Source organism: Agelaius tricolor, unplaced genomic scaffold (genome assembly GCF_023055355.1).
Source record: "Agelaius tricolor isolate 1412-34295 unplaced genomic scaffold, bAgeTri1.0.p SCAF_14, whole genome shotgun sequence".
Classification (NCBI taxonomy): Eukaryota; Metazoa; Chordata; class Aves; order Passeriformes; family Icteridae; genus Agelaius; species Agelaius tricolor.
In genome coordinates this window covers 10261704-10289554 of record NW_027269274.1, presented here as the reverse complement: position 1 = coordinate 10289554, position 27851 = coordinate 10261704, and the positions used below count along the sequence as shown (strand labels likewise).

The window sequence follows — 27851 nt, the reverse complement described above, 5'->3', positions numbered from 1 at the left end:
CTCATTCCAGAGCAGTTGTTAATGAGTGGATGGTGACTGTGGGAGAGGCTTTAATTCTGACCTAAAACATATGGGTGTCAAAACATTCTTTGTTAGGGAACACTGATTTTCCTGAAACCCTATTAAAATTGTGTTGTCCAACCCTGAATGGATGAGAAAAAAACCAAGAAGTTCTACCTGACAAGTAAGAACTCAAACCAGGCAGAGTCGTGGCAAGAAAAATCAACTCTCAAATCCACAGCATTACTCTTTTTTTTTTTTTACCCACTTTATTTATGTGTGTGTTTCTATAAACATTTTAACTACTGGACATTTCATAAACCGTAATAACAAACCTTCCTGCCCCTGAAATGCAATCTAACCAGCTTTTTGGTCAGACACCAGTGATGCTGGCAGGGCAGGTAGGTGGTATCCCTAGATAACCTCCACTGGGCATGAGCCAGCAGCTCACTGCCTCAGATCCTGAACCTCTGGTTGCTCTGCTACTCCAGGAGCAGGAGGAAAGTGGGGTGAGTAAAGAATTTCCCTTGGTGGAAAGTCAGAGTCTGATGGAGCAGCATCCCCTGGCAGGATCAGACACAGTGACCTGGGCAGGCTCTGGAGCAGCCTCAGGGCTGTCTCAGTGCTGGGGATTGACACCACGGCCCAAATGCTCCTTCCTGCCTTCCTCCCCAGTGGCCCAACTGCTCCTTGTTGCCTTGTTTGCAGGTGTGAGCAGGGGGTGCTCCTTAAACCCGCTTTGCTCCCCTGCCAGGGCAGGAGTTTGTGGGTGCTGATTCCTGTAAGGCACAGTGGGGAGGGCAGGGGGTGGCAGGGGGGGCCCAGCCCAGCCAGGTGAGCCAGCACAGAGTGCCAGGCACCCACTGGAGGGGAGCACCGTGTCACAGCAGGGACGAGAGCAGCGCAGGCACCCTCAGTTGCCCAGGTTCATGTCTGTGCCGTGGATGAGCCAGACCAGGCGGAAGCAGATGGCCAGGAACCCAGTGCCCAGCAGGTCCCCCAGGGCAGTGAGGTAGGGGATGGAGAAATTGTCTGGGTCCAGAGCCTTCCTCCACATCAGGCGCACGATCAGGTCGGCCACGTAGAGCAGGATCCCCACCTGGGAGAGGCAGAGAGAAGGAAACACAAACCCTGGGCTCAGAGCCAAAGGGAGGCGGCCATGGCCAGGGAACCAGAGCCAACTGCACCACTGAGCATTCACACCTTGCCCAGAGAGCTGGGGCTCCTCCCTGGAATGGGGTGGGATGGGAGGGGAGGGGATGAGATGGATGGGATGGGAATGGGATGGGATGGGAATGGGATGGGATGGGATGGGATGGGATGGGATGGGATGGGATGGGATGGGATGGGATGGGAATGGGATGGGATGGGATGGGATGGGATGGGATGGGATGGGATGGGATGGGATGGGATGGGATGGGATGGGATGGGATAGCATGGGTGTAGCTGGCTCCTACCCTATCACATAACCCACAGTGCCACAGCCCTCTGCTGCCAGCCACAACTGCAGAGACCCTGCTTGAATGCTCACCAGCACTGCCTGCCCAAACCAGAGCCTGGCCACACCAAAAGCATCTGCCAAAGGTACAGTTCCTACCCCTGTGCCTTGAGTGGGAGTGCTCCACTCATTCCACCAGATAAAGGTTTCTGTGAATATGCAAGCAACCCCAAAGGATGAGTTCGTAGCCAGACTTTTTTCTCTTCATCCTTCTTTTTTTCCATTAGAAATTCAGATCATGTCTACTTTGTTTTTCCTAAAAGTCTCAGTGGACAACTGGAGTTTGAGGCAGTTTTTACATCAAAGCCATCCCAAGCAGAACTGACATGATAAAAAAAAATATCTTTTTTTTTTCATCTCAACAGTTTAAAAATCTTTGTTGTGATTTCTTTTAATTCTTATTTCATTCCCAATTCTGATAAACAGATGGCAGAAAAAAAATATTTTTGTTAAAGATTAAAGACTGTCTAGTTAATTGAATTAAGAAGGGAGAGAGAATTTGCACCCCACATCTGTGGTCCCTCCATGGGAGACCACAGCACATCAGGAACCAAAGCCTGAGGCAGCATTTCTAAAGGTGAAAACTGCAAGCTGGGCTGGGAGAAAGGGAGGAGGAGAGATGGGGGAAGTAAATTAAATAACAGAATCACAGAAACTAAAACTGGCTGGAAACTCAAGTGTTTTACACAGATCATTTGTCTTCCTCAATTCAGGATCAAATACATCCACATTTTCCTGATGGAAAATTTGTTGAACTTGTGCTGAGCAACCCTCACAGATGCCACACTGAGCAATCAGCCCCACAGCTTTTTCCCCCCATTTTTGTTTTTCCCAAGGCCTAACATAAATCTGCCTCTTTCCATTTGAAATCCATGATTTCATGTTTCCTCCCCTAATGACCACATAGCAAATGTTATTCTGTCCCTTCCTACAGAAATTTGGCAGTTTAAAGGCTGTTAACCAGACTTTTCCCAAGTCTCTCTACTTTGGAATAGTTAATCCCAAACTTTCCCCCCAACACTTTTTTTTTTCTGTCTTTCTTTATAAAGTAAAACAGAGGGGAAAAAGGGCCAGGCTGAGTGTCCCCTCCTCCACTGGCCTCCATGGGAATCTTTTGGGGTCAGTGGTGTTGCTGGGATGCTGCTCTTTGTGCTGTCATTTATTCTTGTATTTTCATGCCTGGCTTTGGTTGAGGAGTTACCTCGATGCATAAAGAGGAGGATAAATATTTTCCTTTAAACTGTGGCTGTGCTTCTGGGCTTAGGGCTGTGCAAAGGTCGAGGCAAAGTGATTGTTTACACACACAAGGAATTCACCCTCAGACACAAGGCTGCTTGTAAGGCAAAGTGAGAGTCAGCCACCTCATCATGCAAATCAATGAATCACTCATTTAAAAGGGCAAGTGAAGTCAGAGCCTCTGTGAGTTCAGGCAACAGCCACATGCATTTCTGAGTGAGAAAAATAAAGTTTACAGGGCAGGAAAAGCAGAACAAATCAGATGATCTGCTCATTGCCTACCAGGAGCTTTTACTTTTGAAGATGAACTTCTCAGGGCCTTGGCTTTCCCTTTGTTTTTTGCCCATATGGCCCTGCCCAGAGGGATTCCCTAGGTTTTCACCATAAAATGTGACAGTGGTTTCCAAAATGGGTGGGGAAACCTGCTGGCTGCTGCTCACTGCTTCTCACCTTGCTGGGGTAACTAGTGGCAGCCTGGAAATATTTGGAGTTTAGAGACCCAAGGAGTGAACATTTTAAAGCAAGGCTCTTCTTGCTAAGTGTGTCTTTGCACACTTACTGCAGCTCAGTGGATGTTGAGGAGTTTTTCCTTCTCTCACCCTAAAGCACAGTTGTGCTCATGTGGGAAACTAGAGCCTGGCAATTTGGGTGAAGAATTACTGGAGCTACAGACTGTACATGATTCTTGGCAGAAGCACACCTGAAATGACAGGAAGCAGAGCCTGCTGCTGAAGGTTTCACTGTGACTCCTTCTTTTTAACCTGGAGGATGCTGGTTTTATGCTATCTGATAGATTCCTTTCAGGTGAGAGTTTGGGGTTTACCTGCAGCAAAGCAGCAGCCAGATAGAACATCACAAAGGTGAAGGACAGGGATGTGTGGCCTCCCTGCAGCAGGTGGATGGTGTAGAGGAACACCAGGTGCCCTGGGATGACCAGCAGGAACAGGACCCGGGCTGACTTGGAATTCACCCCTGCAGAGCAGAGACAGAAACAGGGGTAACAGCAGCTGGGGAGGGTCAGGGGAGGACAGGACACAGGGAATATTTTAAGGCATAAGCCTGGGGCTGCCCCCTCCCACCAAGCCCATTGCTAATGCTTTCTCTAGATCACACAAACATAGGGAGTGTCTGCAGGATCAGCCCAGCAGCTTTGTCTAGCACTGAAACTGCATGCCAAAGGCTTTGTGCTCCGTGCTGATCCACTGTGATTCTTGCAAACACTCCTCTCAGCTGCTCTCTGCCTCCCACAACTTCTGCTCTGCCTCACTGCAACAGATTTTCCCAGTTTATAGTTTGATCTAGCACTAACTCTCAGCCTAACAGGGAAAATCAAGAGGAACTCTATAAAGACAACAGACACAAAATTGAGTTTTGCTGATGCTTAAAGTATTTCCAGTGCTGAAGATGGAGGAATTGCTGATTTTCAGCAAGATTATGGTCTATTCACTGCTCTGTCCACAGGTGATGGCTGTAGGCTGGCCATTAAAATGACTTTCTGTTAGATCAAATCTAAGATTCTTTTTCAATTACTTTCTTTAGTGCTCCCTGAAGGCCACTTTCTTTGCATGCCAGTGAGCAAATATGCCTTAAGCCTTTTTTTCATGCTGCCCACTGCAAGAATGCTTCCTCTCTGATCTGAGTTTTCTCTGAGGAAGGGGAAAATTCTGCCTTTGAAACCCAGCCAGTGCTTCACCAGCCAGGCTTGGGAAAGGAGCTGCCTGGGAGGACAGAGAGACATGGACACCAAGGGCTCAGGGTCTACCTGATGAGAAGAATGTGGTGCATGGGTTGGGCCAGTTCTGCCTCATCTTGTATGGCAAAACTCCAGGCATGCTCCAGAAGTGCAGGAATGTAGAAATTCGGCTGGCTTGGATGGCAACCAGATTCCCTCCAACACCTGTGAGGACAAAAACACAGAAAACCTGTAAACCACCTTCACCACAGCAAGAAACATCAGTCCAAAACCCAGCCTAAGGTGAGTCAATCTGCATTCACTGAGAGCAGCAGTGAGAGAAAGAGAAAACCTGATCCCTGCATCCCTAGGGGTGCCACACTATTCACTTTGCAGGAACAGCTCCTAAAAATCAGAAAGGCTCCAGTAATTGTGATCTCCTGACTGCTGGCTGAAAACATTTTCCCTTTCTCCCCAGCACTGGATGTGGCCTCTGGAGATGATGTAATTGTACCTGGCTGGACACAGTCTGTGAGCAACACCTGGGGAAAGCAGGGCAGATGCTGCTCATGGCCACTTCTTGGATTTACTCACTCAGAGAAACATTATTGTTTAAAAGACAACAAAACATCACAGATTGTACTGTTAGGTGTGTGCATAAAAGTACTGTAAATAAATATAAATATAAATATAAATATAAATATAAATATAAATATAAATATGCACAGAATATGTTAAAATATATATACATAAAAATCCAATTATATCCAATCCATGCATATAATCTTTACATGCAAAAATATAATAATAATCTTTATATATAAAGATATATATTTATCTCATGCACATAAAAATTATAAATATAAATACAAATATACATATAAATATAAACACAAAATATGTTTATATATATATATATATATATATATATATATATATATATATATATAAATCCACTTATATCCAATCCATGCATATAATCTCTCAGATAAATACACATGTATAATCTAATTATATTACTAGTTATCAACATTCTTTATAGGGGATGATTGCACTGTACAAATCACTGAGTGGAGAGAAGGAAACAAGGGAAAATGGATTTATTGTGACATGCCAGTAGGTTTGATTTTATGAAAAGTGTCACTGTAGCTCTCAGAGATGCTGTTAACCTTCTTGCACAGCTCTGTCCTCACTGCTGTTTTGCTCCAGAGACACTTCAAAACATAAGCAGGAACATGATGGGGACCAGTGGCTTCACTTCCACTCATGATGGGAGCAGGGAATTGAACACTGATCTCTATGTAAGGGCAATGGGGGATGCCAGAAGCCTTGGGAGGAAGGGGAGGCATAAATCAAAGCATGCATAGAACCCCCATGGCCAACCTACCATTAATCACAGGTGTGAAAACTGCCATGCCTTCAAAGTTTGGGTCAGTTACAGTTTTGTCCAGGATGAGCCCACCAATGCTGTTAAGAAAAGGATGCAAATGAGGTTGGAGCAGTCTTTTCCAGGGCAATTCCTACACTGAAAATAGCACCCTGCCATGGGTTACTGCATCTTCCCCCCTGCCAGACTGGACTGTTCACCATGCACTCCTTCCACAGCTCAGCTTCCACCAACAGAGAGCATTACAGATTTTGTTAATGGCATAATGAGCTCAGAAGGATCTCCTTGCCCACCCCCAAGAAAAACTGGAGGTAGTTAGGAAAGCATTATCATCCTCCCACAGAGTTTTGTTACACTTCTATACTGGACTTAGCAGTTTTTTTTAATTCTCTTCCAGATCTCAGCTTGTAGCACAGGAAGAAGGAACTACCTGGCTCTACATTTACCAGTATTTTCTCTTTACAGCTGGATAAGAATGAGGTTGAAGCCTGACAATTTGTGATGATCATCATCTGTGCTTTCAGCTTCCTGGCTTTCACCCATGTGGTGCCTGGATGTGTGAGTGAGACTCAGAATGATTTGCTTTTCCCAGTCCTTTGGGGGCTCCTTATCAGCTGTCTCACAAATAAGAGAGACAGACTGAAACCCTTTGGCACAGTTTGTATCTCCTTTATGCAGGACTGAGAAGGACCAGAGGCAATTTAAAAAAAAAATAAAATTGAGAATCTTCTCTGGCAAGAGGTGTGGAAACCCAGGGCACAGGGAATATTTCTCTGTCTGCTCTGGGGTGTCCTGACCCCCAGGGCAGCACTGACTCTCACCCTCATTCATGGAGAAAGTTTCCTAGACTTCAGATAGACTGGAATCCACAAAAGTGTGAAATAGATTATAGAGAGCAGTGTAGGTGTATCACTTGGTGAGAAATTGAGGTTTTGGGATTTTTAGTATGTTGTGGATGGAAGCAAGATGGAGGGCACAGGGTGCTGTCCTGGGTTTCTTCTTCATGCTTCTTCTTCCTTCTTCTTCATAGGTTTGGATGGCATTTTGTAATTGGGCAGAAAAGTCTGCATTGTGGGCTCTGTGGGATCAGTTATTGGGTTAAAAGGGAAAATAATCTGGGTGTCAGTTCTTAATTGGATAGGTTTAGTCTTAAAAGACCTTGTAACAAAAGACTGTTGGCCATTTTGTGCCTTCTAATGAAAAGCTGCTGAACTCACAGTAGTGAGACTGTTTTACTGATAAGAAATAAACACCTGAGTCCCAACACAAATTACTGTCTCAAGTGTCTTCAATCCAGACCCAGGAAAACTGACGACTGGTACCCCCACAAAGAGGATATTCTGCAGCAGGAGAAGGTGCTGCAGGTGGCACACAGTACTTCAACCTTTACAGACTCAGAAGAGAGCCTGTTGGAGAGTCACCAGTGGCTGAGGAGCCCTGGGCAAATCCCCTGCTGCTGTCCCTGGCAGTGTCACCCTTGGTGTCCCCCTGAGTGAGCCCAGGGTGTGTGTGCAGGGCGACCCAGGGCTGGGGCTGTGCCTCCCTTACCTGCTGATGCTCATGGCAACAATGACCGGCTGCCAGCCAGACTTCAGGACTTCGGCCAGGGATGGGCTTTGCTTGGCAATAGCAACCCAGAGAGGGATCATGACAATGAACACAGCACAGATCAGAGGAGAGAGGTACTTCACATCTGGCAAGGAAAAGAAATGTTGAATTAAATATCCGTAGCTTCATCGGTTGCCAAAATCGTAATGCACAAGGATGGGAAGAAATGCAGCAGGATTCTTGCTCCAACTGAGGTATGTTAGAGGAAAAATCACATGAAGCATGATAGTCCCCACAAAACCACCTCATTCCACCACAGAAATTCATAATTAATCCCTGAAATTCACTGCTAGAGGATGCTGTTTGAAAATCAGCAGGATTCAAAGCAAGTTATATTTGAAGACGAACAACTCTCCAATTTCATCTCCGACTAAGAAAGATAAAAAGTTGCAAAATTTCTGGCTTCAGGGTGCAAATCAAACAGCAGGGCAAGGGGGAAGCTCCAGTGTGGAAGCTGTATCCTACTCAGGGCAGACACCTCATACCTTCACCTAAAACAAGAGGTAAGAAGCACTTTAGGAGGCGAGCTAGCAGAATTGCTGAGCAGCTGGTCTGCTCTATAGGAACAAATGTTCTCTGGCACATATCAGCCAGTTCAGATCTGGGCTTTCTTTTGTGCTAGCTTGCATGTGTTTCCATGAGGTGCTTTTTCCATTCTGCAGAGGCATAGCCTTGGATCTTTAGAAACAAAGAAATTAAAAACTAAGATGTGCAGCACTAAAAGAAAATAAACATGACTCAGAAGCATGAGAAACACCTTCGAGCAATGGGGCTGATGCCAGCCCTTTTGATACAAAAATGCTCCTTCAACAAAGCTCTCCATCTGGTCTCTGAGCTGGGGCCAAAGGCAGTGGGATGTAATGCTGGCTTTGCAGGTAATCTGGGAGATGAAGCAGCTCCAAGTGTGCATTTTTAAAAACACCACTGCCAGGGCCTTGGGCTACCTGGGTGAGACAGCACCGACGTGATGGCATCTTCTGGGAGTGAAAGGCTCTCACACAAAGAGGTGCAACTCCTCGTGAGAGGCTTCAGTGGACACTGAAATGCATCTCCTCCTGGGAGTTTAGAGTTTTGTCAGTGCATTTTACCCTCTGGAGTCATCCAGGACAGGTGGGTTGTATGACAGACTCAGCTGCTGAACTGGGTCTCTTACCCACACCACGTGCTCTTTTGACCAATTAATTCCTTCTTAAATAATGCAGGCAGAGTACTGGAGTTGATCAAACCTTATCAGAGCCCACAGAAAGGCTCCTGGTGGGATGAATGGTGTTCAGGCTCCACATTCCAGTTCTGCCACATTCTCTCACAGGCAGCCCATAAGCAAGCTGAAACCCTTTGGCACAGTTTGTATCTCCTTTATGCAGGACTGAGAAGGACCAGAGGAAATTTAAAAAAAAAAATTGAGAATCTTCTCTGGCAAGAATATTCTGCAGAAGGAGAAGGTGCTGCATCAGGTGACACACAGTACTTCAAACTTTACAGGCTCATCAGTATTTTTGAAGGATACATACACACATTTTGGTAGGACCCAGAAGTTTTTAGAGTGTGACCTGCACCTTATTACACACTGGGCAGGGAAATGGATTTGTTCAAGCACCATCAGCAGTGCCATCCTTCTACCTGCTTCACTTCATGCTCCCAATGACTTGGTGTCTGCATGCTGACTATTTTCCATCTCAAGAGGCTCTTTAAACTACTCTGGCAACCCCAGAAATGCTCTCTGGTCACAGCCACAGAGGTTATCATGTTGTTCTGCCCTGTGCTCCCTGGGAGATATTATCTGAGGCTCAGCAACTGAAAGATAGATTAGCTTTACAGAGGCAGGTGCAATGGCATCATGGAAAAATCCTATTAAAAAAAAAGCACCTCTGAAGCTCAAGGAGGACAGGATGGAAGCAATCCATAGGCCTCTCCCTGCAGTGTGGGCTCCTTCCCTCCCTCACTTGTGCTTGCACATGGAATGAGTTATGCAAACTGAGAACAGCTGCCTCGCTGTTCTGCTCAGTCTGGAGCAACAGTTTGGGTTTCAAATGGAATTGAGTTTGCTGGATCTTTTTATTTTCCCATTTCTGTTCTAGCTTAGGCTCACAGTAAATAGCCTAACACTTTAAAAGCAACAGACACATATCACCAATGTTTTGAACTCCTGAGGGTCATCAGGTGCCCAAGCCTTTGGCAAGCAGCAGCACAGCTAACCCCAAACCACAACTCCTACTCAGAGTCCTGCAGGCACAAAACACTGCAGACTACTTCCCTCCAACTGAATATCTTGTTCATCCATGACTCTCCATGTGAGAGGATACAAGAATATTTTACTAGTGCCAAACCCCTGGAATTGCCTTGTGAAGAAGGAGCTGCTGTTAGCCATGCACAGGAAGGAGTTCTGCTGGCCAGTGACAGATCGAGGAACAGGCTCAGTGTCACATATGCCAGCCTCCTGTTCCAAAGCTGCACAATACATGTTGGTCATTTCTTTGACAAATCCCACTTGTGTTTATTAGGCTCTGCCTTCCAGTTTGTTACTAAAAGACAGTCTGGAAAAAGCCTCTTTGGTCGTTTTTTTACCCCAGTGGCATGACAGCCTCCATTCTGAATCATGCCAGAAATGCTGAGGCAGCCTGCAGTAATTTCAGAAGGATTTGTGAGCCCCCTTGCTGAGCTGCAGCTCCCTGCTGAACACTGTACCTATGTATTTGAAGAGTGTGCTGCTGATTCCTGCCAGGAGGGAAAGGGTTATCAAATCTCCCAGGCTCGCTGCTATGGGTGTGGCGACATTGTCTGGATTGATCCCAACTTTCCTGGCTCCAATGATCACACCAATCATCACCAGACCTAGAGAAGACACAGAGCAGGCATCAGAGAGAGCATTTGGCTGTGTTTGAGCCCAGAGCTGCTGCTCTGGTTCAGGATGTGGGGGTCTGAGAGAAGCAAGAAGCATGTTACCCACAACAGCACCGTGCAGCTGGAGACTGGGCACCCCCAGGAACTCGTCCTTTTGTTTTCACCAACCTGAAGTGCATGACTCTGTCCTTATGAACTGCACCAAGGGCCCAGAGGCACACAAGCAAATTCCAGGGATCAAAGCAGATACCAGCAGGCAGCCCAAATGTAGAAGCTCCCCTCCTGAGCAGCCTAATCTTTGCTGCCTTGAAGCAGGAGCAGGCACGAAGCACACTCATAGATAAGCACACAGCAGGCATGCAGCAGCCTCTTGGTGCCATCCCCTCCTCTGGATTCCACAGCACAAAGATATTTTCCACATCAGACTGAAATGTCTCAAAGTTTGAATCACCAAGGAGCAATGAGCTTCCTTACAGTAGCCTGCTTCAGCTTTTCAGCCCAGCCATCAGACTGGGCCCTCGTGTCCCAGAGCCTTTGGGGCTGCTTTAATTTGCACTGGGGGGATATTGATGCTGTGAGCAGCTCCAGTGTCAAGGGGTTATGGTCTCTTCCCTTGTCCTCTGAGGTGCACCTGGAATATTGAGCTGCTTTTCAGCATTTCTGGGGAGAAGAGAGGTTTTGCTTGCCCAAGTTTAGGAGCACAAACCCCAAACCCTGGTGAACATGTGGGAATCCCTCAGTGTGATTGTGTGCACAGGGGTTCGAGGATGAGGGAAGAGATGAGGATCTGACTCCATGTTTCAGCAGGCTTGATTTATTATTTTATAATATATATTATATTAAAACTATACTAAAAGAATAGAAGAAAGGATTTCATCAGAAGGCCAGCTAAGAATAGAAAAAAAAAGAATGAATAACAAAAGCTTGTGTCTCAGACAGAGTCCGAGCCAGCTGGGCTGTGATTGGCCATTAATTATAAACAACCACATGAGACCAATCCCAGATGCACCTGTTGCACTCCACAGCAGCAGATAATCATTGTTTACATTTTGTTCCTGAGGCCTCTCAGGAGGAAAAATCCTAAGGAAAGGATTTTTCAGAAAATATCATGGCTACACCTCAGCTATCAGATCTCTCACAGGGATGTGGAAGAAGCACCTGGAATAAGCTAACTAGCAAAGGCAGCCTTGAGACAAGACATAAGACATCCCTTCAAAGTCTCTCTGTGGCTGACAGCCTGCACCAAAGGAAGCTCAAGAAATGGTGATTCCCTCCAGCTCACAGCCTCTCTGTGCCTGTCTACACAGCCCCCCCAAAGCTGAGCATTCACAGGAGCATCAGTTCTACCCCAAGAAATGCTACATATGCATCTTCCCTGATACAACATCCCTAACACAAAAACACATCCCCACACAAGGTGACATTTCCACAGCAGCCCTCCCAGACACCCACACTCCCCTCCCCTCAGCACAGTTCATGCTGCTCCCCTCCCTGGCCATAAAAACAGCAGCTTTCCCTTGTGCACCCACACACAGGCTGCCTGTGACATGTCCAGGGAAAAAACTGATGTCAAACCTGAGAGAGTACAGCAGCAAAGCCTCTCTGTACCCCACCAAGCAGGGAGATTGTAGGGAAGAGTAATGAAAGCTGAGCTGCTGGTTTTTAACAACTGCCTCAGCCCACGTTTTCCATCAAAGGCATCTCCAATCACCCTTTGACTCCAGCTTCAGGATATGCAGTTGTTCTAACTTGTCCCTTTCATTTAGAAAACTTGCAGCATCCTTTGTGCCAGCTGCTCTATTCAGGGTATCATGCTGCCCTCGTATGGCAGACCCACAAACTGGAGATCTTCAGGCCTCAGCTCCTCTGCCCAGCCCATCACATTCCCCTGGAAGGGGAAGAGCCAGGGGACAGAGCTGCCTGGTTCCCAGCTCACAGCAGGCAAACTGCAGGGCTGCCCATAGGTGTGGGGTGACCCATCTGGAGTGTGGTGTGGATTTGTCAGCTAACAGACCCTCAATCCCTGGTGACATTATTGCACTGTCCCCTGGGAAAGGGACAGTGTAGATGGCTCGTGTGACACCCCAGAGACACAGAGTGGGGGGTGTTTGTACAGCCAAGCACAGCTTGGGGCACTTTTCATGTGTCAGGGGAAGCACATTTTGATTGCTGCCTGTGGATGCTGCAGACCATGGGGGAAGAGGAGCACAGGCAGGATGCAGAGAGGATGAAAGCAGCAGCCACAGCTCCCTGCACCCCTCCTCCCTCTGCCAGGCCAGAGGGACGCCAGCTGGGCCTCCCTGGTGGGACAGGGACAGCTCATGCCCCTCCTGAGTGCTGCATGGTGGATCTGAGGAAGCAGAAGCACTCACCAAGGGACAGTGCAGCTATGAAGGCCGTGGTGACACTGCTGGCACACAGCACAGCAGCCTGGCTCAGCTCCACAGAGCCCTTGGAGATGGCTCCCAGGATCACAGCAGCCACAGCAGCCAGCAGCCCCACCACAGTGGCCTGGACCTGGGGACCAAAGGACAGCTGGTGAGAACTCAGCCACATCTGCTGCTGGCAGCCCTGGCCCCATGGCTGCAGCACTGCCACAGCCTGAAGGGCAGAGCCTGGCACTGGTGCTGAATGTCTGAGTATTTGAACAGCATCCCTGCAAGGCTCCACTAGATCAAAAAAAGAAATCCTGACAAAGTTTGCAGAAAATCTCTGGGGGTCTGCAAAGGACAGATAACACTTCAGCTAAGGACACAGAGTCCAGCCATGGTCAAGACAAAAATGGGCTCCCCATCAGCTCTGCACTCCTGGGAGGCTTGGAGCTGTGCAGGGAGATAAGGGAAAGCACACAGACACATGCTGCCAGCCTGAGGTCTTGCCATGTGCAAACTCTGGGCTGGCTCCTGGGTTTTAACAAGCAGAAGAATTGCCTTTACAGGAGGCAATTTCTCCCATCTCTCCCCTCTGCCCAAGGCTGATTCCCAAACAGTGCCAGTGAATGACAGGCTTTATCCAGGGGCTGCTGTGACACAGGGATTGTGCCACAGCTCCTGCTGCAAAAGGAGATTTTATTAGCTCAGTTTGTCCACAAAGGCAATGAATGTCCAGATGTGCTTTACAGCTAAACTACAAGCTCTGGGGCCACACAGAGCTTTATTGGAGGTCAAGTTCTGGCTCTGCTTGGCTGTGTTGAGGATAGCTGCCCCAAATCACCAGCTCTGCATTCAGCACTGCTGGAATAGATGCTGCTGGTCTGCAACAGAGCCAGAGAAAAGGGACTTCTGCATCTCCCAGCTGAAGTGACTCACCTGGATAAGGGCTAAATTGCAGGTGGCCATTTTCCATTGCTTCTGGGCATCATCCATCTGTCCAGTGTTAGCCTAGGAGTCAAGAGAGATACCCTGAAAAGCTGTTCCTGTGGTACAGGTGGCTGCTGAAGGCAGCTTCACCTGGTCCCTGGGGGAAAGGGCCTGTCAGAGAGGCAAATACAGGGGAACATCTCCCAGCCTTCCCTGCACTTCCTTCTTGACACTTTTCCACCAGCCCAGTGTCCCAGGGGCATCAGAGGCTCCCACTGGAGCTGCAGAGGTGTTGCAGGGCACCCAGCTAAAAGTGAAGTGAAAAAGCTGAACAAATGAAACCATTTTTTGTCCTTTGTTCCCCCTAAATTGCTCTGGTAAGCTACAATTTCTCCTGAGGTATAATAAAAAAAAAAAGACCAAAGTAAACAAAATTGCTTAGGGAGATAGAAGAGATCAAATACAGAGCAGCAAAAGCTGCTGCAGGTTCCAAGAAGCCTCAGTCTGCTCCCCCCAAGGTAGGAGAGCTGGGAAGCCCTCAGGGATCAGTACCCATAGAAAGGCAATCCAGCACTGGAGCTGGCAGCTGTGGAGCCCTGGCTCTGTGTCCTTCATGTGTCACAGGGCCCCAAATATCAGCAAGTGGCCACCCAGGGATTCATTCACCTTCGAAGCGCAGATGGAAATTCTCTGTTCCAGTTACAAAATGAGGGCAAACACATTATTTTAATGCTCACACCCCACTAGTTTCTAGTTAGCAGAAAGGGCATCTCTCATACACAGCATGATTATATAAATGAAGAATCTCCTGATGTCTCCTGCTAATCACCCCCCTCCTAAAATTACCCAGCCTGTTAACACTCACAGCAGTGGAGAGCCTGGATGCCAGTGTCATCTCCAGATTTCCCTTCAGGCCAACCAGGGCAGGAACCAGGATGAAAACTTCTGTAATGGTCCGGAACACGTCCCAGTGCTGCAAGGAAACAGAGGCAGGGACCTCAGCCTGTGATGCTGCCCAGGCCAGGGCTGCTGCAGCCCAGGGTCTTGTCTCAGCACCTCCAGGTGTCCTGTGCACACAGGGGCAGATGCTGCCCTGATGCATTCCATGTTTTGCATTTTGGGAGGGAAGGAAGGAAGGAATTTTCAGCTTGCAGTATTCTTCCTCATCTCGTGCACAACAAAGCACTGCCCTAATGGGGAAGGATCTTTCCTTCTAGGGGCAACAGAAGATTTTGGAAACCCATAAACTAAAACCTTTACATTTTGGAAACCCATCAATTAAAAGCTCTTTAGCATCAGCCAAGACCAGTATTAAAAATAATTAAAGTTCACAAACCAAATTAAATGGAGCATGTTCTCCATCCCTTGCACTGACACCAGAAACAGGAACCTCTACCGCCATCCAAACTCATAAGAACAAAACCAAAGATGTAGAAAATGATCTCACAAGAAGTTGTGTCTGTCTTTTCTTACCAAACTTCTACTCAAGCATCTAAGACTGGTGGGGGGAGGGAATGAGATTTTTGCATCTCTTCTCCACCAAGCAGTTCCTAAATCTTCCTGTTACCTTTTTCCAGTTACAGCAGGAAAAAGGTTTTGAATTAAGATATCTCATAAGCCAAACTGCTGGGCCAATATCTTGGTTGTTGTTGCTCCTCTGAAGCTGAACTGTACAAAGCTGCTGAACCAGCTGCAACACCAGAGACAATGTGAAAACATAACAAACTTAGTTGACTGACATGTCTTCCCTAATTTTTGTACCACACAGTGCCTTGGAATAGAATTCATCCCTCCTCTGTGCATTCAAGGCTGTTGGCAAAGCCCTGCTGTGGCCAGAGAGGTTTAAATCAGGATGGAATCACAGAATGGGGCCACTCAGCATGAAGGAAAAGCAACGAGCCCAACATCTAAGAGCAGAATACAAGGAAAAAAGGGTGGCTGCAATGAGTCACTTCAAAGGTCCATCCTTAGCTCTGCCAAGAATCCAATTTGGGTGTGTAAAACAAGAATCTACAAAAACAACAAGCAAATGGGAAAACTCTCCTGTGTATTTTCCAGACTCTGACTATCTCCACAGGGTACTGAGCTGCTGGGGGTTTTCTGCACATTTCCCAGTGCTGAAAGGTTTTCTCTGTCAGGTCCTCATCCAAACTCCCCCCTCCAAGCCATGTGCCATCATGTAGCACAGATTTCCCCAGTTTAGCTGCACATCACATGAAGATAAATTTGTTCATTCTTTCCAACTTGCCACTGGCTGGTACCCATGGTGGTCCTGAATTCTGGCACTGGAGGACAAAACAAACCAGCACATCCCTACCCACCTTTTTCACATCCACTGGGATTCTATAAACCTGAATACCCAGGTGGTTGGACAGACCCAGCAAATGGTGACACATTCAGCTGCCAGCCTGCTAGGAAATACATACAGGGGGTAATAATAAACACCTGTATCGAGGTGTTTTTCTCTGGCTGTGCCATGGGAAGCTGTGGGAAGGTGGTGGTGTCTCTCTGCTGGGAAGAACTCACAGCTTCCTTCTCAGTCAGGATGGATGGATGGATGAAATTGGGGCTGAGCCAGTCCTGAGCATGTGGTGCAAGGCACCTCAGAAGTGCAGATAACAGCAAAACGTTATTATCAATATAAAAAAGGCACTTCTCCTGGCAGTGCTGGAACAGGCACATTTAAAAATGTTCAAGGTATGTTACTGTTGCATAAACAACCAACTGCACAAAAATTGTCCCCTTATTTGGCACATTACAGTTTTGTTTAAATTTGTTAACATGGAACTTAAGTACCTGAGAAAAGCTAGGGGTGGACATTTCTTTTAGAGATTCACATCCCCCTCTCTCCTCTCTCTTTAATTAAGAATAAAGATCCAAACACATCTTTGACACCTTCAAAAGAAAGAGGAGAAAACACAGACTTCACAGTCACAATGTAGAACTCCCAATCATTTAAAGCACAGGCATGCAGAAATTCATACTTAAGACCTTGCATATTTTGCACATAAAAAGACATAAACAGAAAGCAACAGAAAAACTCAACTGTCTGTATTTTCTGTGCATGCCACCTTTGGGAGATATAACTTTGATATATCTAGGTAAGCTCCAATCCTTGTGACATAATAGATTTTGCAGGTCTCAGGCCATCAGAACAGAAGTTTCAGCATATGAGGTATGACTTTTTGGGACTCTGCCTTAAATATAATTACACCTGAAAGCTCTGAACAATTAATAATCACACAACTGAGCTAATAAAAAAAAAGCTGACTTAATTGCCTCTATTTGAGTCTCATTAGTGACTCACTGAGAGCCTAAGGAAAGATTCTTAATGATTTATACCACAGCAGCCAGGGCTCCATTGTGTTAGTGACTGCAGAAATACAGAATAAACAGATGATGCCTGTGCCATCACCTTGCAGGACTGTCAGCTGGAGGCGTGGCTGAGGGGGGCAGTTTGGAGCATGCAGGCAGGGAACTGCCTGAATGAAGACACCTGGACAAAGCCTAGGAAATGTCTGTCCCTTGAGACAAAAGCTGGCCTAGAAAGAACAAAACCATTCCATGGAAACCCACACAGGCAGACACAGCGCCAGAAAGAGACTCTTTCCCATTTCACATTTTCATAATGGAGTTTCAGCCCTAAAACTCAGCTCTGAAGAAGCTTGGTTAATAATGGGTTAATAAAAAATTCCATGTTCTACCCAAAGCAGCTGGATCTGCTTATGGGGTCCCTCAGAGGAAGAGAGGTTATTCACCATGGATGCACTGAGCCAGCCCCAGTGCAGCCCCCCTGTGCCACAGACATCTTTTATGGAAAATCCTTTCTTTAGGATTTTTCCTCCTGAGAAGCTGAGAGGCCTCAGGAACAAAATGCAAGAAATGGTTATCTGCTGCTGTGGAATGCAACAGGTGCATCTGGGATTGGTCTCATGTGGTTGTTTCTAATTAATGGCCAATCACAGTCAGCTGTGAGACAGAGAGTCCGAGCTACAAGTCTTTGTTATTCATTCTTTTTCTATTCCTTGCTAGCCTTCTGATGAAATCCTTTCTTCTATTCTTTTAGTATAGTTTTAATATAATATATATCATAAAATAATAAATCAAGCCTTCTGAAACATGGAGTCAGATCCTCTTCTCTTCCCTCATCCTCGGACCCCTGTGAACACCGTCACAGCCCCAGCCCCAGTGCAGCCCCCAGCCCCAGTGCAGCCCCCCAGCCCCAGTGCAGCCCCCAGCCCCAGTGCAGCCCTGCTGCAGCTCCCCACACTGTCCTCACAGACCCAGCCTGTCCTGTAACCTCCCCAGGACATCCATCTCCCATGGCAGCAGCTCAGAAGCCTCAGAGGTTTTCCATGGCTCTGAACAAGTCAACCAAAAGATCAAAATATCCTAGAGTACAAAATGCAAGCCAATTCAAAATCCTTTTCAAAGCTAATCATCTCATGGGCCTTTGTCAACAAAGGACAGAGATATCTTATATCTGTGACTTTTATTTGGACCGTGTCCCACTCCAGTGGCGTGGAAAGGGAAAATGAAAGGGAAGCTTTCCTCCTGAATTCTCTGGTTGGAAATCTGATCAGCCAGCTTCAATATGATTCTTCACCTTACTGTAAAAAAGTGGGCCAAACACTGGCAGGGCCCTGCAAGGTCTCCAGCAATGCCAGCCAGCCCAGAATCCAGATGGACCAGCAGCCAAGGACCACTGGAACAGGGGCAGAAATGTCCAGAAGGAAAAAAACCTGTGCCTTGCTATCAGCCCTGCAGAGAGACTGAATCACCTGCACACACAGGAAGGGAAAATGGCAAACATCTTCTTCTTTGGGCATCCTTTTCCTACAGCATGGGAGACCCAGGTCTGAGCCTTAGAGTCAACTGGGCTAGATAAATCTCTTCTGTTGATTTTTCTCTTAAACACGAATATGAACAGTTCTTGGTTTCATCCCAGAGCAGATCAGAATCTGCCAAAATCCTGACAAGTTTGGTAGGATACAAATGAGCAATTTACACTTTGTTCTCTTTACAGCAATATAAGCCCTGCAAAAGACAGCATCAGCTGGACTCACAACACAGAACCAAGTTATTTCAAGATATTTTGAATGTAATAAAAGAAGGGCAGCAGGATTAAACTCAGTATTATCTATGCTCTAGATACCATCCTTAAGCTTGCCCATATATCTCCCTGTCCAAGGCAAACAGAGTTTCCTAAGAATGTTTTGCAGTCACTAGGGTAAAACATTCCTCAGCCAGAAGAACCACTAGAAAATGGGCAAACCTGAGACTCCTGGACTTGAAAAACCTGTAGTTTCAGTATGTGAGCCCTCATGCCTGGCAATGAGTCTCATGGTACCTGGCCTCAAGCAAACAAACTTGGTGTCAGGTTTTAGTTGGACAGGACTGTGAGTTTCTATCTCTCACACTTGCAGGAAGTTGAAAATCAACAGCTCAAAGACAAAGAAGCACAGACCAATATCCTAAACATTTAAAAACTAAGATCTCTGCATTTTCCCAGCTACTGGTTTTGTTTTTAGCTGTGGGGTTGTTGCTACCATGGCAGCTCACCTCACTAACATCTCTCCTGTGCCATCAATGCACTGGGCTCCCTCCTCTGGGAGCTGAACCCATGGACTGACCATTTCTATTTCAACATACTTCACCAAAATATACACTTCCTGTGGTTGTGGTTTACACCTGACCCCATTTCTATGAGTCAAGTGAGCAAACACACAAACTAGGTTGCACATTGTCATTTAAAGGACAGGTGCAAGGTATGCATACACGGCCTGTGTTTCCCATCAGTCTGGATACAGTTACATTTTTGAACACAGCTCAGTTCTTAGCAAGTGAATTGATTTCTTCTGGACAAAGACCTGCTCACTCCAAGGTACAGAGTGGGTATGTGCTGTGTCTTTCTCCTTCTTTGAGACAAATGCTAACTATCAACATAACATCTTGGGTAGTTTGAGAACTTCTGTAATGCTGCACGACAGGTCTGTGCCTAAGCACAGCACAAGGTGGAGATGACAAAAACAGCCCAGAAAGAGCCTGTGCCACTCCAGTTAACCCTTCTTTGATATTCCTTATGCTCCCTTTAGTTCAACCTCTCTGCCTTCTTTGTTTCTTCCAGTGGAAGAAAAAAACAAGCAAGGTATTGTCTTTCCAAACATTCAAGTATCCATATTTAGCTCCTCCTGTGGTATTAATGCCAGAGAATCCAATGTATTCCAGTGAGCTCAGAGTGTAGGATATATCCTTGGGAAACTCTGCCAGCCTTTTGATTTGTAAATCCACCAGCATTAAATGCTCAAACAAGATCAAATTTTGCATTTCTATTTGTGCCACCAGCACAAAGGAGACACGGATGGGACAGATCCTGGTTGGGGGGCACAATGGTGTAAATGCTGCAGCACTCCCTGGCAGCCAGGGGAAGTCATTCTAAATTTATACCCACCTCAGGAACTGCCCAAGAAGCACTGTTTGTAGGCAAGGCTAATCATTTTATGGTGGCATGCCTCTCATCACACTATCTAAACGCTTTCTAGACCAAAGATTGTATTAGGTTGTTTGCAAAGAACTGAAAGCATGAACTTGCCTCTAAGTAAAACAGGTAGTTAATAACAACCCTGACCTAGATCTCCTTATCAGCAGTTTTTGAAGGAAAGAAATGATATCATGCAACAGGGGAATATGCTGCAGCCTGATTCACAGGAGTCACTACCAAAGTGTTCAGCTCCATAGAGAAAAGGGAGCACCCTGTCTAACACACCCAGAGCAGTGCTAGGGAGACCTCTGACAACCAGTATCCCACACCACAAGGAACCCAGCTACTAAAGGATCTAAGCAGATCCAGGAACCCAGCTACTGATCTAAAGGAGGTGGATGGTGTCCCTCCAGCACAGAAAAAGCCTACAGCCATACTGCTGAGTGGCTGCTAGGACCACACTCATTACAAACAAACAAGCTCAAATGCTCAAGGTCAGAGCCTTAGCCCACCCTCTCACTGCAAGTTCCCTAATTACAGGTACCTACTTGAACAACATCCATCAAGAGGCCAGCAGCTACCATTCCCAAGCCAGCCAGGAGGAATGGCACAAAAATCTGGGAGGCAATGGAGAAGGAAGTCTCTGGGAGAAATCCACTAGCTGACCTGGTCAACTTGCAGGTGAAACCTCTCAGCTTCTTGCCATGGAAGCACAGTTCCAGCTGTAACTGGGTGACCACCATGGTCACACACTGCTACCCCATGCTCAGCAGGAAAATGGAGGGAGATCAGGACATGACACAGATCCTCTTTGCAGCTCTCTCCAAAGCCAGAAGGAATGTTTTTCCTCAAACTACAGCAACGATGCCAAATTCCTTTAGTTTCTTCTCCTCCTAGGAGCACGTCCAGACGATTGCAGCAAGGGTATCCTCCAAAATTGGTTCAGCTGGGTTGAGCCCAGGTGGCAGCAAACTCGATGGACACAATTTCTCTGATTTATATCCAGGGGGGAATTTAAAAAGAGAAGAGAAGATTGTAGAGATGCTTGTGGACGAATAGAAACGAGCCCACACCCCATTCAGCTCCCACCACTTCGGTAAAAACCAGTAAGACCTGCTCAGGCTACAGCACTGAAAGAGTAACAAGTCACACAAGAATCCCTCAGTGTGCTCAAACACACTGGTGTCCTTTCTCCTCGGGTTACATTTCTTGTCAGAGCGCGGCGCGCGTTCGCTGCGAGGGTTTAATGTGTAAGCTGCTGCCAACCAGCCCGGCTCCTCGCCCCCACCACAGGCACTGCTGAACTTTCCTCACTGTCCCGAGGCCGAGGAGGTGGGGAATTACCAACCACGATCCATTTTGCACTTCTCCAAGGTGACGAAAGGTCAAGCAGAGCAGGAGCCCACGTTTCTCTCAGCTGACGGCGGCGTTACGCAGGTCCTGTCCCCAGGCAGGTGACACAGCTGAGCCGGCTGGTGACACAGGATCTGCCCTCCTAGACCCCAACCCCAGGCAGGTGACACAGCTGAGCCGGCTGGTGACACAGGATCTGCCCTCCTAGACCCCAGCCCCAGGCAGGTGACACAGCTGAGCCGGCTGGTGACACAGGATCTGCCCTCCTAGACCCCAGCCCCAGGCAGGTGACACAGCTGAGCCGGCTGGTGACACAGGATCTGCCCTCCTAGACCCCAGCCCCAGGCAGGTGACACAGCTGAGCCGGCTGGTGACACAGGATCTGCCCTCCTAGACCCCAGCCCCAGGCAGGTGACACAGCTGAGCCGGCTGGTGACACAGGATCTGCCCTCCTAGACTCCGGCCCCTCGTGTCGGCTCCATGGTCTCCGTGGGACAGAACAATCAGGCTGTGCCAGCTGCACTTCTGAATGACTGGCTCTCAGGGGGAAAAATGTTCAGAGAACCAGCCAATAAGCTTCAAAAGCGAGCACCCTTATCTGCTGTCATCACTTCAACTTTCTGCTAGTTTGTAAAGGCCGAGATAAGAGTCCTAGCCCAGCTCATTTAAGGTAGCTCCATAATCTCTCTGCACAACAGGCAAGGGAGAGAAAGGGCACGCTGTGAGCTGGTCACCCTTCCTACTCTAAAGTGAAACCTGCTGCTCCTGCATGCTCCTGGGAAGTACTGTCTTTGAGAGAGGGGTCTCACCCCAGAGCTCCATGGTTAAGGAGCCTATACAACGTCAAAAATCAGAGTTGCACCATGGCTACATACGGCAAAAAAAATTTGTATCCTGCTCCGTAAAGGCTTCAGCTCAAAGTCAGGCATGTAGGGAAGAGAGTCATGGTATTATGCCTGGGCTCCTTTCTAATAATTATTTTGGGGAAACTAATTGAATCAGAGGGTCAAAAAGCTTTAAAAACCACCTTTTAGGATGGACCAAGCCCTTCCCTCACATTCCTTGCAGAGAGGAAAAGGCTAATGGCTTGTGGACTCTGTCCTTGTGGCAGGGTCCCCAGCACTGCGGGGGAGTTGGAGAGAACATGACATGCTCGCAGCTAAATTGGGAACTGAGGAAGCTCTTGGCCATTCAGACAGTGTTTCTTTGGTCTGAGCTCACACCAGCTGAGGTGACAGAGCAGATGTCCCTGGAAGCAAGGCAGAAAACAAATGGGAGCTGCGGAGGCTCCGTCCTTCGCTGCTTTCTAGGCTGTTATTTTGGTACAGCCCCTAAAACCTTCTCCCCTCCCAGCTGCCTTGGTGTATACAGTGTCTCCACCACTGTATGGTCCAGTTAGCTGAAAGCTAACAGGAGAGCACATCTCAGCTAATCTAACTGGAAAAAAAATCCCACGATATCTGGAAGAGCCAGGTTAGTAAAAATCCTGTAATAACCACACATGACCCAACCTCTTTACACCAGCTGGGAAGAGAGAAATGACAGTATGCAGGCCCAGTTCTAGTTAGTCATTCACAGAGGCTTCAAGGAAATAAAAGACAATTTCTGGACAAAACTTCTGGACAAAACCATAGGTTTTCCAGTTCTAATAATGTGCCTACCTAGTCCCATATGTCACTGTAACAGCTAACTGGATTGATGACAGGCAGAAGCATTAATGCAAAGGAAATATCAATGAGACTGAATGACTCAAATGACATTAAAAAACACACAGCAGCAACACATCCTGTACTAAAGCATCAGCCTGACAGGGTTTATGAGTTTATCACGCTCCATCTCTCTCCTTCTAAGCAAGCACCATAAAAAGCCCTCAACCGATAAATCAGTATGCAGAGAGGTAATTGGTTCAGGTGACCCATGTGTGTACACTGGGCCATTTTATTATGCATTTAAGGAGCCTCTGATAAAGACCCACACCATATTTATCAGCAGAGAGATGTATCACATTTTCCTGGCAAAGAAATATACTTTATTTGTCCAGAAAACATACATCAGGTTTGAGAAGAAAGAGAGCATTGCCCAAGAGTGGGAAACAGTTGTAACTAGCTAGTGAAAAAAAACTAAAAAAAAACCCAACAGCTCATGGCTGTGCCACTCAAGATGGCAAAACCTGGAGAGGTGCACTGCTGCCCTGCTCTGCACACAGATACATCCTCCTGTTGTCAGCTAGTCAACAAGCAGCACTGCCATAGAGGAGCAAAAGCAGAAACAGCCTCTTGGGTGAGTCCTGACCCTGATCTAGATCCCCCATCCACTGGCACAGCACAAAAATCAGAACAAAAAGACAGCAAGTGTCAGAGAGCAGAGTTTCATACCTACCTTGTGATCCCTGCAAAGGAGACACAGAAATGCCAGAATGCTCTCACAACGTGCCAGGGCTGCCAACACCACAGGCTCACAGGAGAACCCGATGGTGCTTTCCAGGGACTGCACATCCCAGCTGCTCCAGCACCACCACTCCTGACTCTGGGAGCTCTCTGCTACACCAAGCACTGAATTTTTGTTTCTAACCTTGCTCTTCTCCTCCCCACTTCAGCAAAGGGCAGAGAAGAGGACTGTTGTGGGGAGATGGAAGCAGGCAGATGGAGAGTGCCTGGGGCCCAGGGACTCTCAGAAACAACAGCAGCAGCCAGGCAAAGGCCAGGACTGGCTCAGGAAGGAAGGGCAGCAGCAAGTCCTTGCTGAGATGTGCTCAGACAGTCCATGGTCATGCACAAACAGCCACTGTGCTCATTGCCAAAAGCCACATTTCCTATGACATTTTGCATGGGTTGATTTCCCATACTTTAAGCACTGCTATGATGGCTTTTAGTGAGCTCTCTATTTGCAAAAACAGAAAACAGACTTTTGCAGTTTCAGAGGAGAATGAGGTCTGCCTCACATTCTGTTCATATTAGTGGCTCAGTTCCTCCTAGGAAAAAAAACTCCCAAGGAAGAAACACTGAAGGAAAAGTCCTCCTCCAACATCATAAGCCCATCTGCAATCCATTTCACACATTAATAACTCACAGTAGGAAGAAACATACATTTAATGTCAGAGATCCTTTGGAACAGGCAGCTCTAGAAAGTCTAAAAAATAAAAACAGAAGTGTCTGCTCAGTGTTCAAGACTCTTGGGAATAATGTCTAAGGAGACAAAAAGTAGTTTGACACTAAGTTGTGCATTTGCCTGGTGCTCTGTGATCTGACTAGACATTCTGCTGGGTATCAAGTACAAGCTGAGGTCAGTTAAGGATACTGTGTCACTCCTAACTAAGCCTTTTTAGCTCTTCTAGCTCAAGGAGATCAGCCCTGGGTTAATGACAAAGGAACACAGCTCCACATTCGTGAAAGTTGTCAATGTAAGCACTGAAGCTTCTGTGTCCCTGTATCAGATAGGTCAGGGTAGTTTGACCTCACTAGTTAGTCAAATAACAAGGTTAACAAAAAGGCATGCTGTTAGAGGAACCCAGAGTGCAAAGGCATGGCAATTTATAATCAGCTTTAAACTGTCTAAAATTAGGTGCTGATTATTGCCTTAAAGGTCTGTATTGGTGCACCATAGGAGGAAAGGTCTCATCCTGATCCCCACAGAGTCAGAAATGGGACTTAAGGAATTCAAGTCTTCTGCTGTGAGGCCTTAGAAAAGGGCATGGTGCACAGGCAGGGCTGAGCTGTTGTAGGAAATGTTAACAGTGCTGGGCTGGCTGATGCCTTGTGCACGGAAGCAGCAGGTGCAGGACTGTCCAGAGCTACATCCCTGAGTGATGTCACCTCTGTGCCTGCTGCAGGACAGCACTGTGCCACCCCAGGCTGTGCTCACCCATCCTCTTCCCAGGACCAAGGGGAGACCTCTGCATATTCCTAATCACTAATCAATTAGGAGTCCACATTCCTAATCATTCTTATGTACTCTTTAATGCCGTGTTCTCTTTTTTATCCAGAGGAGGAAAGGCACCAGAAAAGCACCACATGTCTCTTGAGAGCTGCACAGTACATAACAGCTGACTTTGAGGGACATGCTGGCATAGGAAACTGCTGCAAATCCTCCCTTACTATGCCATTCCCAGAGCAAATCCCCTGCCTGTGAAGAGAAGTCCCCCACTTATCCCACAGCAGGTATGTCAGGTGAGTTTCTTCCCCTTACCTGAACATAATCCAAAACCATGCCTGCCAAGACCATGCCAAGCCCAGCCAGGAGGTAGGGCAGGAGCACTTGCAGGCAAATTGAGATTGCTGACTCTTCCTGTGACTTTGCCATGGCTGCTTTCTCCTCAGCCAGCAGCTTCTGCTGGGCCTGCAGAGAGGCATCCTCTGGCTCCTGGCTGCCCAGCCTGCTCTCCCTGTGTTTACCCTTGCTCTTTCCTCTGTGCCGGGGTCGCTCTCCATTCCTGGGCCTGCCCTCTTTCCTCCTCTGCCGAGCTTCCTCACCTTTCATGGTGGCTTTCTTGGATCACAGATTTTCTGAAAAACAAAGTCAGAAACAATGAGATAAAAAGAAGTATCAGGTGGGTGAGAGACAGGAAATTCTTTGGTACTGAAGGCAAACTACCACGTTCTCCCCAAACCCAGGATGCTCTGCTGGCCTCAATACCAGTACTTAGTTTGCCTTCAACTTTGTATAGTGTGGAACCAATTTCCCTTTCTGTAGTAGCATCTCTTCCTAGGCCTGTGTTCACGCTGTAGTGCTTGCTGTGCATCCTGGCTGCTCCCCTGAGAATGCCCAGAAGAATAGTGCTGCACATGGCCTGAACTCTTGACCCGCCAGCTCTCACACTGGGAGTCACAAGGAACTTATGAGCCCAGCAGAATGCAATCCTTTCCAGGACCTGACCCCAGCCAAGAAATGGGAGCAGCTGACTTCCTTATATCCTAGCATCCCACAGCCCAGCAAAGGACTAGCACCCAGGTGTGTGACTGTGTGACTAGAGACTATGCTTACTTCTTAGCATAGCTCCTCAATAACAAGACAATTCTTTGGTCTTCATGCTACTCTGGATACTTTTCCTTCCTTTTGTGCCTTAGTTGACACACATGCACTACATGACTCATCCATCTACAGAGAAGTTGCCATGACCCCACAGCATCTTACAAGAAAAAAATAAACATGCAAAATCCTAACCAGTAGCCCTTTTGCTGCCATCAAATCTCCTTTCTTGATGGAACTGTCACTCATACTGCTGGCCCAGGCAGCGCCCCAAGTCTTTCACCCATCACCTCCTGCCAGCCCTCATCGGGATTAACCTCCGCCAGATGTTCCCCGATGCTCTCATTTTCAGGATGAAACACCCCGAGGCCCCGCGCTATCCCAGGTAGGACCAGCCCCAACATCTGGAGAGCGGAGGGAACAGCTGGGAGGCCCCAATAGCCGCTGGGGCGTGGAGGGAGGGAGGGAGGGAGGATGGGCAGGAAGATGGGGAGGACAGTCCGGCAGTGCGGGCGGGGGATCCGCGCCCGTCCGTCCGTGCTCTTACCGGCTGGCTGTGCTGCGGGGGCGCTGCCGGGGCCGGGGCTGTCCCCGCGGGCGCGGCCGGGGCGCTGCGAGCGCGGGCGGCTCCCGCCACATCGGGGCGCGGCGGCGGCGGCGGCGGCCGCGGGTTCGAGCCCGGCCCCCGCCCGCGGAGGGAGGCGGAGGCGGCGCCGTGAGTGGCAGCCGCCGGTCCTGCCCCGGCGCCGAGCCCGCAGCGCCGCTGCCGCACGCCCGCCACGCCGGCAGCAGCTCCGGGCCCTGCCGGTACCACTGGTGCCCCCCGGTGCCCCCCGGTGCCCCGGGTGTCGCTCTCGGAGCGCTCCCCGCTCTCCCCCCGGGGCCCGGGCAGGGTGGTAGGGGAAGGGTGACAGCTTCCAGCGTGGGCAGCGTAAACAGGAGGCGGCAATTGAGAGCTGCGGAAAGACGCTTCCTCTGTTTGGGTTCTTCGGGGTGTTTTTTGTTGGGTTGGTTGGCGGGGTTTTTTCCCTCCTCGTTTTGGCGTTTGCCAGAGTTCGTGTTGCGAGCTTCCTGTGCGAAAGCCTCCGGCACCGGCAGGGCACAGCTCCCCTTGGTTCGGGTTTTCTCCCCCTCCCGGTCTGAATCAGCGCGTTAGAAATGTGATTACAGCGTCCATCACATTTAAGCACATAAGTCTCATTAAGCACTGGAGTGACCATACTCATGCAAGTCTCCTGAATCATGCAGCTCAAATTTCCAGAACAATTGAGGATATTAAATCATACCTCAGTACCAGAGCAAAATCATATCCTGCTGAAGTCTCTCAGATGTCATGCTATGCTAAAGGGCTCTTACAGATAAAATGGTGCCCCTGGCTCAAAGCAGGGCACACCAAAAGGAGTTGAAGGTTTTTGTGAGAGGCAGTAACGAAGCCCTGCAGCTGCTGCGTGTCGAGGGTGCACCGTGCCTGCCGAACGTCACTCTGTAAGGGCAAGGCTTTAAATTTCAGC

At 47.9% G+C, this 27851-nt stretch overlaps 1 protein-coding gene across 5 annotated transcripts; it reads right to left on the bottom strand.

Moving 5' to 3' along the window:
- Positions 1–247: 247 nt before the first annotated feature.
- SLC41A3 (solute carrier family 41 member 3) lies at positions 248–27763 on the bottom strand. Of its 5 annotated transcripts, none has more exons than XM_071439641.1 (11): positions 27627–27763; positions 25561–25877; positions 14407–14514; positions 13551–13622; positions 12615–12759; positions 10087–10233; positions 7342–7486; positions 5794–5873; positions 4497–4631; positions 3558–3706; positions 248–1099 (listed from the first exon to the last, which is right to left on the bottom strand). In XM_071439641.1, exons 2-11 carry the CDS (start codon positions 25849–25851, stop codon positions 914–916), a joined length of 1458 nt encoding a protein of 485 aa, XP_071295742.1. In that variant the 5' UTR covers positions 25852–25877; positions 27627–27763; the 3' UTR covers positions 248–913. The 5 variants fall into 5 exon arrangements, with proteins under 5 accessions (XP_071295742.1, XP_071295741.1, XP_071295744.1 ...); XM_071439640.1 differs by lacking the exon at positions 27627–27763 and adding an exon at positions 26888–27032; XM_071439643.1 differs by lacking the exons at positions 25561–25877; positions 27627–27763 and adding an exon at positions 23755–23919.
- Between the last annotated feature and the right edge of the window lie 88 nt (positions 27764–27851).